The sequence below is a fragment of the Phallusia mammillata genome, chromosome 6 (genome assembly GCF_965637545.1).
Source record: "Phallusia mammillata chromosome 6, kaPhaMamm4.hap1.1, whole genome shotgun sequence".
Taxonomy (NCBI): domain Eukaryota; kingdom Metazoa; phylum Chordata; class Ascidiacea; order Phlebobranchia; family Ascidiidae; genus Phallusia; species Phallusia mammillata.
The window spans coordinates 22,949,771-22,967,585 of record NC_137257.1 but is presented as its reverse complement, the minus strand read 5'-3'; the positions used below and the strand labels follow the sequence as shown (position 1 = coordinate 22,967,585).

At 36.3% G+C, this 17,815-nt stretch overlaps 1 protein-coding gene and 1 long non-coding RNA gene across 2 annotated transcripts; one reads left to right on the top strand and one right to left on the bottom strand.

The window, feature by feature from the left end:
* Positions 1-4,227: 4,227 nt before the first annotated feature.
* On the bottom strand, positions 4,228-10,900 carry LOC145232597 (uncharacterized). The gene is made up of 13 exons (XM_080097258.1): positions 10,683-10,900; positions 10,389-10,612; positions 10,257-10,335; positions 10,060-10,163; positions 9,843-9,992; positions 9,704-9,777; positions 9,418-9,629; positions 9,253-9,365; positions 9,083-9,175; positions 8,794-9,024; positions 5,449-5,508; positions 5,208-5,404; positions 4,228-4,317 (listed from the first exon to the last, which is right to left on the bottom strand). Exons 1-13 carry the CDS (start codon positions 10,898-10,900, stop codon positions 4,228-4,230), a joined length of 1,845 nt encoding a protein of 614 aa, XP_079953384.1.
* Positions 10,901-15,075: 4,175 nt separating this feature from the next.
* Positions 15,076-15,509, top strand: LOC145232510 (uncharacterized). Its single transcript, XR_013860903.1, has 2 exons — positions 15,076-15,147; positions 15,240-15,509. It is a non-coding gene; the product is annotated as an uncharacterized LOC145232510 (long non-coding RNA).
* The last annotated feature ends 2,306 nt before the right edge of the window (positions 15,510-17,815 follow it).

Sequence of the window (17,815 nt, the reverse complement as noted above, 5' to 3'; positions counted from 1 at the left end):
GTGTCCCTGATTGTCATTAACCTAACTTGTCAGGGTTATTTATGTCTGTTATATGTATTATAATACTGTACCACAATCTGGAAAAAAATATCATGAAGGCAAAGTTGAAGATAGTGCACACTGTTTTTACGTGTGTAACGGTTGCAACATTATTGTGCAATGTTTATGATATCTATAGCATGTTATTACGCAATAACGTATCACACCACGAAAAGGAAGTGTTTACCCTCATTTCTGCAGAGACTAATGTTTATATTTCCGCTTCTATGGTAGTCATAAGTTATCTTAAGCCATTTTTCGGGTTCCAGAAAGATCTAACAGTAAACATAGTATTTATTCCCTTTTGACACATATTTCCGCCGGCATTTGCAGTGTTTCCGCAGTCGTGATTCGTGTAGAACGCGTCGTTTCCACCCTGTGTAAATTACATGGCTGCCTTAAAATAAATAATATAAGTAATATGAGAAAAAGAATTCGTACACCGGCTTATGTTTCGCATTGTTATATAAGCGTGGACTTTGATGTTTGCGGCCGGCTATTTTCGGCCTTCTATTCGGCGTTCTATTTGCGGTGGTACTAAATACCGCATGTGGCCGCATGTGACGCACGGTATACCGCATGCTACCGCATGTGACCGCATGTTATCACACGGCAGGAATCTGTGAAGGACTTAAATATGCTTTTACCAAAAAATAATTTTGCGGACTTTAGAAAGCGCTGACGGTTAGAGCTATTAGGGTTGGGTGAAGGTTTGAAATTAAAATCAATCTAGAATCTGGTCTATTTTACCCCTAATGGGGCTGGAATTCATTTCACATAACATGGTGTATTTTAAGAGGAATCACATGCGGTCACATGCGGCCACATGCGGTATTTAGTGCCACCTTTCTATTTGTGGCTGCTATTTTACTTCGAAAAAGCTTCTATTTCCACCGGGAAAGCTTCTATTTGTGGCTTCTATTTTTATCCCATGTGGATGTGTAGCTGATTTGGACGTTCGCCTTTAACGTTATTCAAGAATACAAAGAAAGAAGAGACATATGTGTGGCTGTTAATCAGTCAGCTGTTGAGATGCAAAGATCAGACTCTCCAAACAATTTCCAATGAACATCATAGTTTACATTGTAGCCGCCTTTAACAAGTCGCCATCGAGGCAGGTCGGGCTACACGTGTAAGGTCTCATCAGTACAGCCACTAAAAATGTGACATACGGAAACGTGAGTTCCGCTTACTTCAATATGGATGTACATAAAAATCAGTTGGCAGTAACCAAATAATTGTACTTTCCAAGACACAGTTTCAAATTTGGTAAATTCTGGTCCCAAATTTGTCTCAATTATTTCAAGGCTGATGTTTTCAAAGAACCTTTTCTACTTTTGTAACCCTGTAAGAGGTATGTTGTGGTTATTTATTTTGTTTAGAGCTGTTCTACCATTGTTTTTGTAATTCACTGAATTTTAGTACCTTTCCTTATGACATTTTTTTATCTGAGTTTTTTTGTGATTTAAACTATGATTGCATAGCTGGAGACAGGTGGTGGTGTAAAATCCACACTGCATTTACTCCCAAGACTCCAAAAAGAGACACATTTTACTCTAGGACATGCAAAAACTGTATGGTTTTTCAGAATCCTATTAAACCCAAGCAAATTACAAACCCCAACCTATAGCATATAATTACTGTACTACTTTCTTCAAACAACTGACATTTGTTTCCAATGTTATGACATTTACAGTGAAGTTTTTTTTTCAGTGTGCACCAGAACAAATCTATTATATTTCAAGTTGATTGAAGACATTTACTCTTGGCAAACAAGCATGTAAATAAATTCAAGAATGGAAATTTAACTGAAGACTTGAACAAAATGTGTATAGTAAAGGTTTTCAAAGGAGGGATTTCACATTGAACAAGAAGATAGAAAACAAATCATTTCGCTTTTGAAGTGCAGTATTTTTTATTTTACTTGTATACATTGCCACCAAAAATTTACACTATTTGGGCACATGTTTTTTTGTTGTTTTAAGACAGTTACATTAAGGTGGCCAATCAGTTTCAAATAAAATAGAGCTTGATGTTGACTTTTTAGACCACTTTTTGTTGAATTAAAAAAATATAAAATTTAAAGTCTAAACTATATTGTGCAAGTAGAAATGTATCCTGAATACCATTTTGGCAAAGGGGTATGATAAAATTTCCTGGTGGACAACTTGGCACAAACCATTTTTTAGGTTGTTATTTGACACAAAACAAATGGGTCCCCATGCACATATGTGTTGCAAATTGTCTGCAGTATAAATGTTAGACAAATTAGTAGAAACAACTTGTTGCATTCCAAGAACTTCACATGCATTTTTTGAAAATGTGTATCTAACACCTCGAAAAAGAAAAAAAGGTCATCTAACGCCTTGAAAAGTCACGATTCACCTTTATAATAAATAACTAAATTAAAAAGTTTTAAGACAAAATGGGATAAAACATCTTCTATTCCAAATATGTCATGCAGGAATAGGCAACAACAAGAAATACTCAGTTTTAGTTCTGAATGCTACCAAAGAAAAATAGCCTTGTGACTGTGAAGTTAAATGCCTCACTGAAATTCAGGCAATATTAAATGCAGAACAAACAATTGCACAAGCAACAGGAATTTTGAAATACCTTAGTGATGACCATTTCAAGTTTGGTTTCTTAACACACCATGTGGACAGTATTTGCAACCAAGTGCAATCATGTGTATTGATATAATGGACATGTACTGTTTCTCTTAACAGTAGCTACTAAATTGCTTCACAGGAAATGTTTCTTAACAATGAACATTCTACAGACAAGATAGTAGTCACCACCAAGCATATCCCATTGTTGACAAAGTAAAGCTATTTACTGAAATAAAAATGTTTCTGTAGATCTGATGTTCATGATTACTTTGAAAATAATCTAGATGATGTTTTGACAAGTTAAATTACTAAGAAGAAAAATCCTTTTTGCAATTCCCATGAGTCCAAAATTGTTCTTTTCAACACTGAAAACTTTTTCTAAGGTACACCATTATTTCCAAAAGACTTGCAGTGCTAGCACTAAATAGAAACAAACAGTTTCTTAGTTGTCATTTGGAAATCAAGGAAGAAGCTATCAATTATTTTGCCCAAACTATAACTTTATGATTCATTTTGGTTGTAAAAAGGAAGCACAAAGTTTAATCACATGGGTTAAATTTAAATGAGAGTGTTGTAAATTTCAAAGCTTGGAGGAGTATTGGACTTTAAAAAAAGAATTATAAGCAAACTGAAAGACAATTATTGGCTGTACACAAAAATTTGAAGAAAAGATGTTTAAATAACCAACTTCTGACACAAATGTAATGTGGTTGTTAAATTTGTCAGTTATGATACCAATAAAAAGCTTTATGGCTGTTTTTTGTGTGGCAATAATCTGTGATGTATCATGAGATATGTTGAAACAATGACTGTCACTATAAGTTACTCAAATGAAACATATCCATATTAATGACTGAATAGCAAGTGTGTTAGTAAGTGGTCATTGTTATAACCAGTTATTCTTAAATGTTGTCCAACTGAAATACTTTTCGACTTATTTATTACTATTTTGTTCAATATATTGTTATTACCGTATTCCCGGATTAACATCCGCTTCGTTTCGAGTCTGTGTCATGTGTGTTTTTGTGCCACATTATTACCTCATGTTATTGAGTTTGGCCCGTTGCCATGCAAGTAAACAAAATACACAATTTGTGTTGCCAGGTCAAATTGTGGAAAGGCGCAACTTTACCCGATTCTTTTACTCAGCTGGATGTTAAGTCTTCGACGCTCGGCAGTTTCATTAGTTCTTTTCTTGTCGAAATTTAACTTACAACGTTTTCCACGTCACAATAATAATGCAATCATTACTCGTCATACGGTAGAAAATGTCATTTACAAACCCGCCCAAAAAGGCGCAACCCGCAACTCATGAAAAAAGCCCGCAACTCGATGTCGAAAGTAGCCCAATTCGGCGACAAAAGCGCAACCTGGCAACACTGTACACAAATGATACGGTCTGCTGTTTACACTCGTGTACATTATTGCGTAACGAAAATTAAGTCACAATGGAGTTACTAATTAAGTTTTGTATTACTTGTTTTTCTACGCAAAACAATGGCTGGAAATCTAGAAATGTGGCTTTTCTATATATTGCCAATGAAGGCTAAAATTTGAAGCAGCACCCCCAGAAATTTTAGGCACGAGCCGCCACTGGCCCAAAGCACCTGGCATGGATTCCAAACACTTTCCAACTTAAGGTATCTTTTGCTAGTCCTACTTTCATCTGTGAAAATTAGCAGCAATAATTTTACATGTGAAAAACTAAATACAATGTAAATTGAGAATAACATTTTATAAACCCTGGATTGGTGTATTGTAATTATTATCCTGCACCACAATGGCAGCTGCTCAGGGATATATGTTTGAAAACATCTTGCAATAAATGGTTGTTGTGCAATATAAATTATATCCATGTATGTTTTGGTGCCGACAAAAATGGCTCATATTTGAAACATGATGTTGTTTACTTCATTAAACTTTAAATCAGTAATCTCAGATGTTGGACACATTCTTGCTTCTTTGCAATAAACTTAACATGTAATTTTATTTCCGGATTTCGTTGCGCGACTTAGTACATTTTGTCATTGCATATCAAATAAAACCTATTTTAAAACGGTAAGGTAATCCCTAGACTTATTTCATGATGGGTCCCGTATAAGCCATATTCTTTTTTACTTTAAGTATAACCAGAAACACATGGGTCCCCACACATGCAACGTTGAAAATAATGCATTTCAAGAGATAAACAAGAGAAAGTTTGGTGTTGTAAGGTAAACACAGTGATCAGTACTAAGCGTGCTGTAATTATTATAACTACTACAAACAATTCTGAAATTACAAATTTTTTATAAAACATAAGAGGTTGAAGAGAGCCAAAAACAGCAATTTGGATCAGAACGAGATGATGCACATGACACAATACATCCTCTTGTCTGAAGAAAAGAGCCATTTTTGTTGAATTTATGATATAAATGCATGGAAATTACTTCTCATTGCACACAACCAATTATAACCCCCTGCAGATGATTTGTTCTAACACCACAGTAAAATTGTTTTGCCAGTGCAGCTAGTTGTTAGGTTTAATTTGTAAACTAAAATGTTAGAATTCCATACTTTACTGAAAGGATTGAGTACAATATGAGCTTTTGACAATTTGGTTCTGCTTAGAATAGGACTTTTTTGCTCTTCCTTGTAAAGTTGTAAGACATGGCTCCACAGAATATCACCATCTCCTGTGCCCATATTCATATATTTAGTGCCACCTGGTTTGGATGAAAATAGAGAGTTTCTAGCAGTATGCAAACAAATGCCTTTGTTAGTTGACTGGACTGCAACACATTGTAATCATCCCTACTTTTAATAGAAGGATCAGAGCATAAAAATATTGGCCGATTTGCTGAAAATGGATTGGGTGTGTAGCGGTTGCGACATAATTTGTGCAAACTTTGCAATATTTGTTTACCAAAATAGCTCGGTTTTGACTCGCTAGCTCAAAGGCTGCGAGGAAGTTAAAATGTATAGCAACCAAATCCCACTGTATTGACAAATCGTGTTCGGACTTTGTAATATTTCCTGTCGCAGTTAATTAGGATGCAGATGAAACTTTGTGATCTGGTGTTTATGTGCTTTAACCGTATGTTTTGTCTCGTGCTGTGATTGGATGCTGCTTTGTGTGGGAATTTGTGCAAGAGCCAATCGCAAGAGCACATGTGTACGATTTAACGCCTTTATCCGGAGTATATATATAAACCGCACTCGTTCATTTCGATCTTTTCTCTTGCCTCTCTTTCTGTCCCTGTTCCTTCTTGTGCCTTTCAGAAGTAATAAACAAACGAACCGAAGTGCAAGACACGTGTGTGGAGTTTCCAGGACTCCGGTCCTGACAAGCCCAGGAGCTTGGGAGGTTAAGGACGGTGGTATACCTTCTTTAATTTGTAGTGACGCGGTTGTAACCTTGAGACTCATCAGCGAACATTTATAGTGACTCGGTTTATAGCTTATACCGAGACACCTTATGAACACTACAAAAATTTGGTGCCGCTCGAGAGAGGAGAACTTACAAAACATTTGCTGTTTAACAAGTGGTAACTTCAGAAAAGCTCGAGTGATGGCAGCGAAGTTTACTACAAGAGACCGAAAGAATTACCAGTTTGCCGTCCAAATGTTTGGACTGCATCGTTAAGCTAAGAAGTTGTAAACGTTTTATTTTTTTGCAGAAAACTGTATTTTATGTGTTGTCATCAACGTCGAACGTTTGTTTTTGTTTCTCACCGTTTGGATCATGTTTCTATATCATCGTTCGATCAGTCACACCGCAGTGCGATGTCTTTTCTTAAACGAGGTGAGCAAATATTGAAGTGCTATTCTTGGCTGATTTGTTATTTGAATGCATTTTTGTTTAACAGAAGTAAATGTTTTTACAACTCATGTTACATCATATGCGCACAAAGAATTTTGTACCGGTCTTTGTAGACCTCATGCGCCTGACTTTAAGAAACGCATAATCTAACCATAAAAAGAACCAAATCGAATAGGTGTTGCCCCTAGCCAAACCACAGGAGTGTCCTTTTTTGTCTTATTTGTTGCCTATCACAAATTAAATATAAATGAAGAAAATATAAATATTGGCGACAGAAATTCGCGAATGCTTACCAACTCTGGCATTATGCCAGCCAGAGGTGCACACTTTACTTACCCTTTGCATTCGATAATATCACACGGGTCGCAATGCCATGTGCCAACACGTAGGCAACGTTGAGCACGAATTGCGACTTTTTAGATCCCTTCGAATAGTACGTCATGCGTCCACTCTGTGTACAACCGATAGGAATGATCACCCTACGACCGTAACAGAAGTGCGCATACAAATGAAGGGAACAATCTAACGAGACGTGATTTTCCTGGGAAACTGTATACCATGTTGACATTTTTTTGCGCCCAGGAAATAAAAATAAACATTTAAAAAAAATCTTATATCATTATATTACGAAACTTTACAGAAATTATATCTGTCGCCCAACTATGTTACAAATATGCCAACAAGGCTTTGTTTTACTATTTTTTATTCATGAATGTTACGCCAATGGGGCGGTGTTATTACTTTTCTTATTATTACATTACTACGCCAAGTGGGCGGTGATTACTTTCTTATTATTACAATACTACGCCAAGTGGGCGGTCTTTACAATGAACGAATGATTATCGAAGCTCGTAGTTTCTGAGCATGACTTGATACATGTACGTATTCTTTTTATTACTTTCCCACGAGGAATGAATGCTATGCGAGTGATTATTTACATCAATATACTCCTGAGTACCATCTACAATTTAAGGTTTAGTCTGAACATCGGCTAGCTTGGGGGCATACCTACATTAAATCACAACTTGATTTCGTGTTCTGCTTTATCAAACGTATTCAATTTTTGGACAATTTTGTCGAGTTTAGTCAGCCAAGACTACCGCTTCAATTGCCAAGTTTATTGCCTGCCCAATTGTAACACATAATACTGAATTCGATTCTCAGGCAATAAATGCGCTGCTCTACCGTAATTACTATGTTCTATTGTTACACATTGAAACGTAGAAACTTTCATGTAAAATAATGTCATTGTTATTGCGGTATACTGCTTGTTATTTTGTTGTTTCAGAAGCGACGTGCCTTCGAACCGCTATTGCGATCAAGAGCAAAGGACATTCACATTCACCATACTGACAGACACATAATTTCAGCAATTCAGATGTCTGGAGACTGGAGACAATCTATCTCCAGAAACAAAACGTTACGCTCGAAATGCGATAATCAAATTCGATAATTGGTGTGGTGTAAAAGCGAATGTTGTTTGTTTGTGAATAATCTATATGCTCATGCTGTTTTAAATGCTTAATGAAGAAATTCTTGCATTTGTGCTGTAACTTATGGATTTTTGAGTAGTTGATCCAGAAATTATCAGAAATCAACGAATTATCCATTGCGTATTGTTTTCTGTTGTGTATGATATGTATTTTCTTGTGTGCCACTTTCATGCCCAATCCCGCAATGACCATATATTGCTCATTGCTCAAAAAAATGGCGGGGGGTATTTTGTAGCGGTTGCGACATAATTTGTGCAAACTTTGCAATATTTGTTTACCAAAATAGCTCGGTTTTGACTCGCTAGCTCAAAGGCTGCGAGGAAGTTAAAATGTATAGCAACCAAATCCCACTGTATTGACAAATCGTGTTCGGACTTTGTAATATTTCCTGTCGCAGTTAATTAGGATGCAGATGAAACTTTGTGATCTGGTGTTTATGTGCTTTAACCGTATGTTTTGTCTCGTGCTGTGATTGGATGCTGCTTTGTGTGGGAATTTGTGCAAGAGCCAATCGCAAGAGCACATGTGTACGATTTAACGCCTTTATCCGGAGTATATATATAAACCGCACTCGTTCATTTCGATCTTTTCTCTTGCCTCTCTTTCTGTCCCTGTTCCTTCTTGTGCCTTTCAGAAGTAATAAACAAACGAACCGAAGTGCAAGACACGTGTGTGGAGTTTCCAGGACTCCGGTCCTGACAAGCCCAGGAGCTTGGGAGGTTAAGGACGGTGGTATACCTTCTTTAATTTGTAGTGACGCGGTTGTAACCTTGAGACTCATCAGCGAACATTTATAGTGACTCGGTTTATAGCTTATACCGAGACAACTTATTTAACACTACAGGTGCGACAAAAGGTTTGTCCAGTGGTATGCTTTTTAGACCACTTAGCAACAAAAAGCATTTTCTGTTTATGGAGTTGCCATCTGCCACAAGCGCATAAATTTCAACCCCATTTTTTTCCGGTTCAAATACAACCTTCCAGAACATTAGTGCTAGCTTAGTTGCTGGTGTTGAATTGGTAGGAAACCAAGCAATTGGATATGAAATTTCCCTTTTGATGGTGCGAACATAAAAAACTGTCGAATTGTAGTAATTTTATCAAGTACTGCAGTTTAAACAAGTTAGTTTCATTACCAAGAATATGTGTTGCCAATTTTGTTTCATCTGGTTCACCCCAATCTACAAATCCAACCAGCTTTCCCTCCGAGATAACCAATTTTTCACGAACTTAAAACATTAAATGATTGTAATACTTTCAGATCTGTTATGTTAACATTGTGTACTGTAACACTGTGTAATATTACTTTTTATTTCATCCATGGTGACATAGCCTGGCGAACTTCTATGGTAGGTCGTAATTTGCTCCACATGCCTGATGGCTTGGGTATTTAAACCTGGCTGTGGTGAAATCTGATTTCTAAAATTAAACTTTAAAAGTCATCATTTTTTAAAAATTTTATTCTTTTTACCTGTAGCTTTTAATGGTAGTGGCAGAAGGTAGAACTAAAACTTTACTGTTTCTAACATGGTCATATGCTGCAGGTGAACGGCAGTACAATTCAATACACCATCGAAGTACATCTGGATGATATCTTCGTCCAGTCTGGGTTGCTCCGAAGTTTTGAATTTGATTTGTAAAGAACAACCTTTGCCATTCATTTAATTCCGATGTTTGCTCTTTCTACATTGAACAATATAGTCACTATAGAAAAAGTATTGTTATTCCTTTAGATTTTAGTGTTTAAATAAATCTACCTGAAGGTTAACTGGCGCACTCTGTGTAGCTTGCTCATTGTGTTTTCTACACTGATTACATACCTCACCCTTACCTGCTAAACCAAGATATTTTTATCAAACTACTGTTTTACCTAAATGAATAAAAAATGTTTTTTACCAACTATTTCACATTTCTCAGTTCTGAAAATATAACTGGTAACTTTTTTTTTTTCAGTCTCTGACCAGTGCAAAATTGGATGCTGATTTATAGTTTTGTCTGCACTGGAACCACTAACACCTTGGCACAAAACTATTGCTACTCCACTTTCTGTTGACAAAGAGACACATTTTTTATGTGCAAAACACAAACATGATTACACAATATTCAATCTTACTTAAAAAGCAGTATAATGTGCAAAACTCGGGATCTTCCAGACAAGACATGCTTACTGAACAATCCCAGCCATGTAAAGAAACAGACGAAACCTTTATAACCAATCTATGAACATGGCAACATAGTAAAGGTTAACTTAGCTTTAAAATTGTAACCACAGTCAGACCTGTTCGAAACCTGGGCTTTTGTCTGACTAACCTGATTTTGGGGACTAAGCTGTTTTCTTCTTTTAATTCAAACATAAGATTACTTTTCAGCACGTAAACAATCCATTTTTCTGCAAGTTTGGTACACAGTATGACACATAATTTAAAAAAAATCCTTGCAAACCTTTCATATCATTGCTAAGTCTTTTTGATGCCTTCAAAATGTCATCAACATTTTTGTGTATACATTTTTTAACAGTTTGCCTTGGAAATGGTGGCTTTCTAGCAATTGTTGGTGTTATTTTTTTGGGTAAGTTAAGGCATGGCATTGCTCCACACCTTAACATAATTTTGGTTCCCTTTCTTAATATACCCTCATCTTTAAAATGCAATTCACATATGCCAGCTCTGCAATATACCCAAATAAAAAGCATTTTCACAGTTACAGTTCTTTTCAAATTTATAAAATATAACCTACGTTTCTTTATGAAGCAGTTCTTTAATGATGTCGCCTGCTTCGGAATCCCGCATTGCCAACAAAAAATTAGTTAAACTTTGTCTATGGTTGCTTTCTTTTTCGCATTTTGCAAGGTCTGGTCGCCGTACACCGAAAAACGTCTTGCATTTGGCACTTTGTGCTTTTGCAAATTTTACAGACCATTTACATCCTTGCACTGCGCAGTGAGTTACCCCCATTTTATTTAAAAAAACGACTCTTTTGCACTAAGATTTCCTATTTTTCTACACTTAGCAGCACAAAACACTAACAATACGCTGGATTTTATCCCGTGTCAGTGATGCGTGACGAGAACAATGAGTTGACCTTCCTGGTTATAGAGTTCTTTGCTTGTAGGCCTCTATAGGTAGTGTAAAAGCGAAAAAAGTTTGAGGTAAAGTTTGTTACCGTTGTATTTAAAAGTATGGCCTGTCACCATACAAAGCCTCAATAAAGCTCTGTGGCTAATTAAATGCCTAACCTCGGTTTCGAGATCACAAAAAGTACAAACAATCCCCAGTAAACACAATGTATTTAAATAGCAGCATGTTTAATCTGATGTGTCCATTGTCCCTGATTTTGTTTGCAAGACGAATTATATTTGCTTGTAAGTTAAAGTTAGCTGAGTCTCACAGTTCTTGTCCATATTTATGCAATCAGTAATGTTGAAATCGCCCCCTTTTGAAGTCAAATCGCCCCCCAACTTCCAAAATTGTCACCATCGCCCCCGTTGAAGAACCCTGACTTAAAGTATCGCAATGTCGAAGTGGCTCCGCCGTTCATTATTGCCATCGACAGCGATTATTGGGTTGCAGGGTTCCCAACTCTGGGTTTGATCTAGTTAGTTGACTCTATAAGTTGTCGTAATTTTTTTAGCAAATACAAAGAACTTTTAACGGACTGAAAAGTCAGTCCCGAAGTGCCACCGGTTGTTTGCCCAATTTGTAAGGTTCTAAACCGACAAAGTGGGTAAATTCTTTGGTTATTGTTGAAACAAAAATGGCAAGCTAAGAATTTGCTTTGATCCTCGTGATCTCAATAGGGCTGTTCAACGTGAACATTTTATGCTACCAACTCGTGAGGAACTAATGAGTCAGTTCCCTAACGCAAAATACTTTTGGCAAGTTTGATGCTTTATCTGGTGTTTGGCAGATTAAACTTGAAGATAGTTCTCGGTTGTGTACTTTTAACACGCCATTTGGAAGGTATAGATTTCTGCGTCTACCGTTTGGTATTTCTTCAGCTCCCGAGATTTTTTGTAAATCTGTACTACGTATGATGTTTGAGCATATGGACGGCATTGTTTGTGGGGAGCTACGAAAGCGGAACACGACAAAAGACTTCGTGCTATTAAATAATAGCCTCAAGTTAAATCAGGAAAAATGAATACTTGGGGCCACTAGGATCATTTTCTTAGGCGAGACAATGGGATAGTTAATTTTCTATGTATATTTTATTTACTATGTACTTGTCATTTTTTCTTATAACAGCATGTTGTCACAAAACCGGTACATATAGTTTGTTAAACTAAACAATCCAGTTTCATTGTTTAATATGGCTACCACACAAGGAAAGCTAATCTTGGCCATTTTAAACAAAGAAAAAACAATAAAGCTCGTATATCGGATAAAGTTTGAGGACATTCATGGTTATTTTTTTACCCTTTATCATTGAGATGTCTTCTAGCCTACGTTTTTTTTCATTTCTTGACTTTCACATCCATTTTATTCTAAACATCTTTTTCTGCTTGCACCTAGCATCTTTTTAGATCTAAAATTGACATTATTGGCCCTCTTTCGCACCACCTCTTCCAGTTCTTGACTTTGATGAGCACCACAATGTAAAATTTGATACTCAATACAAAGGTTTTTAGCTATTTGTTTCTTTCTTGTTTGGTAGGTTTTCTTAACCAGTAAGTTCATATGACTTAATGAGCACCGGCACCGGAAAATTATTTTTTAATATGTTGTTTGTCGTATTTTTATAAACACGATTCCAGGTTTAAAACCACAAAAATCGAAGTTACTAGTCAAATATTTACGTTTTAAATCTAAAAACACTGACGCCTTGCGGATATTTTGTCACTTAGCTCAAACGTCATGTGACGTCACCTCGTACCAACTTGGTTTGGAGCTTGTCTGTTGTCGGTGGTTGTATAATATTTTGCGACGCCAATTACGTTAGTCAGTTTTAGGTATTTTGGTGTTTAATTGCTTTCATTTTTATACTCAAGTGTGCAAAAATGCCTGCAGTGTGTTCTGTGTATGGTTGCTATTCGAGAGGAAATCAAAAGGCCAGCAATATGGCACTTTTTCGCTTTCCAAGTATAAAGCGATTGCGGTCAGCTTGGATTAAATTTGTTAACGTAAAGCGAAAGTGAAAGGGACCAACAAAATGCAGTGTTCTTTGTAGCCTATATTTCACAGATGATTGTTTCACAAGAAAATTGCAGAATGACAGGGATATGGCAAAGTTGTGGTGTTAAAGCCAAATGCCATTCCATGTATTTATGAGAACATTCTTCTTCAGCAAGAAATGGCAATGAGGGCAGCTGCAAGAAAAGTAGTCACACAGCGTATGGTATGCTTTAGTTAATTTTTTTGTGACATAATCTCATTTAACCCCTTAACGACGGCGATATAAATCAGTTTGGGAAAAAAATCTTTGTTACGCGTATTGTAAAGCATTTGGGCAGAAGAAAAAATATTTGCACCCCCAAAATTTTTTTATCGCATTTTGGGGGGTGCTAGCCCGCTGTACCAAATTCGGCACATTAGTCCATTAAGACTAAACTAATGCAAACATTTCCGCGTATGTATCTCGTAGTTATTCGTGCACTATTAGGTTTCAATGAAAAGTTTTGTGTTATTACGTAATTATATCGACAAAGACGATATCGAAATCGGTTTATGACGTCATATACTTCTATGACGTCATAAAAAATTTTAAATGCCGTTGTTTTTTGTCAATTTTGTTTCGATTAAAACCACTTTGAGATTGCCTTGTCAATACTCGTAACCTACTTTTTGTGCGTCTCTAGTGAAAGCGAAACGAAACGTCCCAGACGCCAGAAATTTTGATATTTTGGAATATGCACTTTTACGAAAAATGCAAAGTAAATACATTTGTTCTAGAACAGGTGTACTAAATGTAACAAGTTTCGATAGTCGAGCCACACAACGCGTGGCGGTAAACCTTGTGTTGGAGACCTCTGTGTAATTGTTCGTGAAAACACAGTTATTAACACTCGGGTTTAGGACAAAGCACGATGGTTATGACGTTAAAGAGGTGATGCCAGCAAATAAAATTAAAAAAATAATTCATTCAATGGCCAAGTATTACGCAACCGGTTGCAAAAACTTGCACGTAAACAACGTAAGAATGAAACCACATCAACCGCTTGTGTTTGCCTCAATCAAAACTATGTTTTGCTTCCAAAAATGTGTACTTTTTCTCGGTAAACAACGTAAAAACTTGATTTTACGATGTTTTAGGGTTTTGGTAGTATGACGTCAAACAGAAGATTTTCCGTTATGACGTAATTGGTTGACACGTAACTGGCTGTCATTGCAATGCCACTATTTATTATTGTGCAAAATGACAATATGTAGTTGATAAATGCTGGTATAGGACCAGAATATTGTGTTTATGTTTTAGCGATCACGTGACCATTTACGTGTACTTTCGTGACGCAAATGACGAATTCGGTACACGACATTCACCCCCCATATTTTGTACACCTTTTGAATTTTTTTGAAAAAAATTGCGCAGTAGAATAGGCATTCATCTTGTATGTACACACGATTTTTTTCTTCTCATATAACTGATAAAAATTAAAAAAGTTTGACAGCGAGTTTCATGAAAAAAAAAATTTTCTGCTAATGTTGGAATACAAAATCCGGAAATACATAAAATTTTAGTTTTTCTGGCTAGGTGGTCAAATGTGATGTTTTATGAATAAGTTGGACGAGACGAATTCGAGACAACCGTTTTCCGCCCAAAAAACACCAAACGCACTGTAAAAATGGATGTAAGGCACAGTGTGACGAATTCGTCACATACGGCGTTAACATTATAGTCTTCATTATTACCATTATGTCATACTAATTTAGTTTATTGTCATGCCATTTACTTGGTAATAACAAAAAGTGTGGTTATGAAAAAAAGGTGTGATAATATCAATACATTTTCATGTAGGGAACCACCCAATCTAAGCTATGAACCAAAATACATTGTGTGTAAAAGAAAACTTTTTCACCTCTCAAAAATTTGCCCGAAATGTCAAGGTGCCACAGTACCCATCAGAAAAAAATTTTTTTTTCACTTGTGACTGTGGCTCAAGATTGTACTGGTCTCTGTTGCAAATCAGTGGAAAAGTCAGGAATTCGTAAATGGTGTACCAGAAGTAAATTAACTGCAGATTTCCCTGGACACTCAGCTAAATTTGGTACATACACAATGATGGATCTTTGCAACAATAAAATTGTTGCTATTAACCTTGTTCAGGTACTCAGTTGGTAATTTCATAATATTTTCTAGGGCAATGAAGTGGCAAACAGCAATGCTATGGGAAAAGAAGGATTCTTGGGATGCATTGAAAGCATCACAAGCAAAGGATTGTTTATTAAAGCCTTTGTGACTGACAGGCATCCACAAATCATTAAATACATTAGTGAAGAATCGTCAGAAACAAAACATTATGTTTGGCATGTAGCTACAAGTATGATGAAAATAAAAGATGTGCATACACCAGTATATTTGTGTTTATGGTTTTGAATATAGAAATCCAAAAGAAACTGACAGCACTTTCTAACAAAGCCTATTGCAAAGAGTTGTATGGTGGCCGACAGCTGCCACTCAAAAAAAATAAAGTAAAAAAATAATAATAAAGTAAAAGCAAAAAAAAAATAACACTTTCGAATAAAAAACACTTTTTTTTGAAAAAAAAAAATTAAAAAAAAAGTAAAAGCAAAAAAAAACATTTTTTGTTCAACCCGTGGCCGAGAGCTGCCATTGCCTTTGAAATGCATTGTGGCAGCCATCGGCCGCCACCATAAACCCGTGGCTGAGGTGGCTGCCACAATGCATTTCAAAGGCAATGGCAGCTCTCGGCCACGGGTTGAATTGTGCCGGCCGATGGCTGCAATTGGGCTGGTTTCTGACATTGAATGGAGGTTATTTGGGCGGGTTGTCAAAAACGTCGATTGTAATTGAAAACAAAATGCATCTGCACAATTCGAAACATCAATTTGCAGTGGATCCGGAATTACTGAGGCACATTTAAGTCTGAAATCCTCTGGCAAATAGTCTATTGGGCCATCAAGAACTCCAGACATTTCTGCAGCTTTTCAAGTTGTTCAGTCGACACAACCAAACCTGTATCATTAAAATACATTATTGCTAATTGTTTTGGGATGTAGAAATTGTTGTGTAAGTTAGTAAAAAATCTAAGTGATAAAGTAAAAAAAACATATAAAATGCTAGCAGTGATTTTTGGAAGTAAACTCAAATTATCGAACATGTCAATTGCACTTAAAATGCAGTATCACATAACTTCTCACCACATTCGTTAAGTCCATATTTGTCTGGAAAGTTGTATATATGGTCGGGCACACCAGAAGGAAGTTGTACATTTTTCTGCACTCGAATTCGATGAGTATTCCACACCACACCAACAAAAGTATCCAGTTGGTTTTGAATTATTGGCACCATCAAATATGACAACAACATTCTGCAATAACCAGGAAAAAAGTTTTTACACACAGCTTTGTTTTTCCTAGATATTGTGCACCTGTGCTCAATGTTGTGTGTTCATCCTTCAGTTTGCATAACTGGATTTTAAAATACTTTTCTAATCTTTCATGTAGCTCTTTCCACCAACTTTCAATCAGTTCATACAAGCATAATAAAAAAGTAAATTACCAGAAACTTACAGTAAACCGTTTTACAGTAAATTACCAGAAACTTACAGTAAACCGTTTTACATGGTCGTGTTCGCAAGTGGGTTATAACCCGCATAATTGACCAATCGGAGGCTTGTTTGCTAAAGCGTGACGAACGCGCTAACGGCACGTATTTACATGCGACGCACTGCTGTCACTTTGTCTCATGAACAAACATGAACGGTACTGAAGCGGAAATGCTATTGCTACTGCAGCAATTTAGTAATCGTCGCAGTCGGCAAAGATTGAGACTTATTTGGATGTGTTTTGTAAGAACACCTACAATTAAATTTAAGGATAGGCCGTCCATGGATGTTGCCAAGGTTTGTTTTTATAAACTGTATGCATTTTCTGTTGTTGTAATAAATTGGTACATTGCTTTAGTTGATCTTACAAACCAGTAAGTTACTTACATAGCACAGTTTGGTAGCAATAGCATTATGTTGTTGTGCTTGGACAAATAATTTGAGTTGTATTCTACATTCTTTAGATCTAACCATTGGTGGAACAGTATTGTTCCTGGTTTTAATGATGCCCAATGGGTGAACCACTTTCGTTTGCAGCACAGCGATTTCAGGGAACTTGTTTTAAAGTTGTGGATCGACATGAAGCCAGGTTTACTTAACTTACCATTATAAGTGAGACTTTGAAATAAAACTAACTTGTTTTGTGTTCAGAAGATTATGTGGTAAGAAAGCCTATATCTACTGATAAGCGAGTTGCAATTGGAATTTTCAAACTAGCCTCAGCAGCAGAATATAGGACTGTTGGACAGTTATTTGGAGTTAGTGATGCATCAGTGCACAATTGCTTAAAATGGTAAAAACACTGTTTGAACTAAGAGATTTATAATTTTTCTTTAGGTTGTGTGATGCATTGTGCAAACATATTTCCAAATTTATAAAAATGCCTGGACTGGAAGAAGCAGTTTCAATTGCCAATCAAATCAAAGCAGAAAGCCATTTTCCACAGGTATAGTTGACTAATAAAATGGCAAATGTGTATATTAGATGTTTTTTAGAATCGTTGCACTAATTACACAAATATATTGGTACTATTTACAGGTGATTGGTGCCATGGATGGTTGCCACATCCCTGTCACAGCACCAAGTCTGGGTAAAAAAGATTACACAAATAGAAAAGGATGGGATTCCTTAATCCTGCCAGCTGTGG

What these genes read in the sequence shown, in the direction of transcription:
- LOC145232597 (XM_080097258.1), bottom strand. Translation starts at nt 10,900, where the DNA reads ATGGGGGTAACTCACTGCGCAGTGCAAGGATGTAAATGGTCTGTAAAA. An exon ending in ACTTAGCAATGATATGAAAG is followed by an intron (nt 10,336 to 10,388) that starts GTTTGCAAGGAT and finishes CCAAACTTGCAG; the next exon opens with AAAAATGGATTGTTTACGTG. An exon ending in TACTCAATCCTTTCAGTAAA is followed by an intron (nt 4,318 to 5,207) that starts GTATGGAATTCT and finishes TAATTTTCACAG; the next exon opens with ATGAAAGTAGGACTAGCAAA.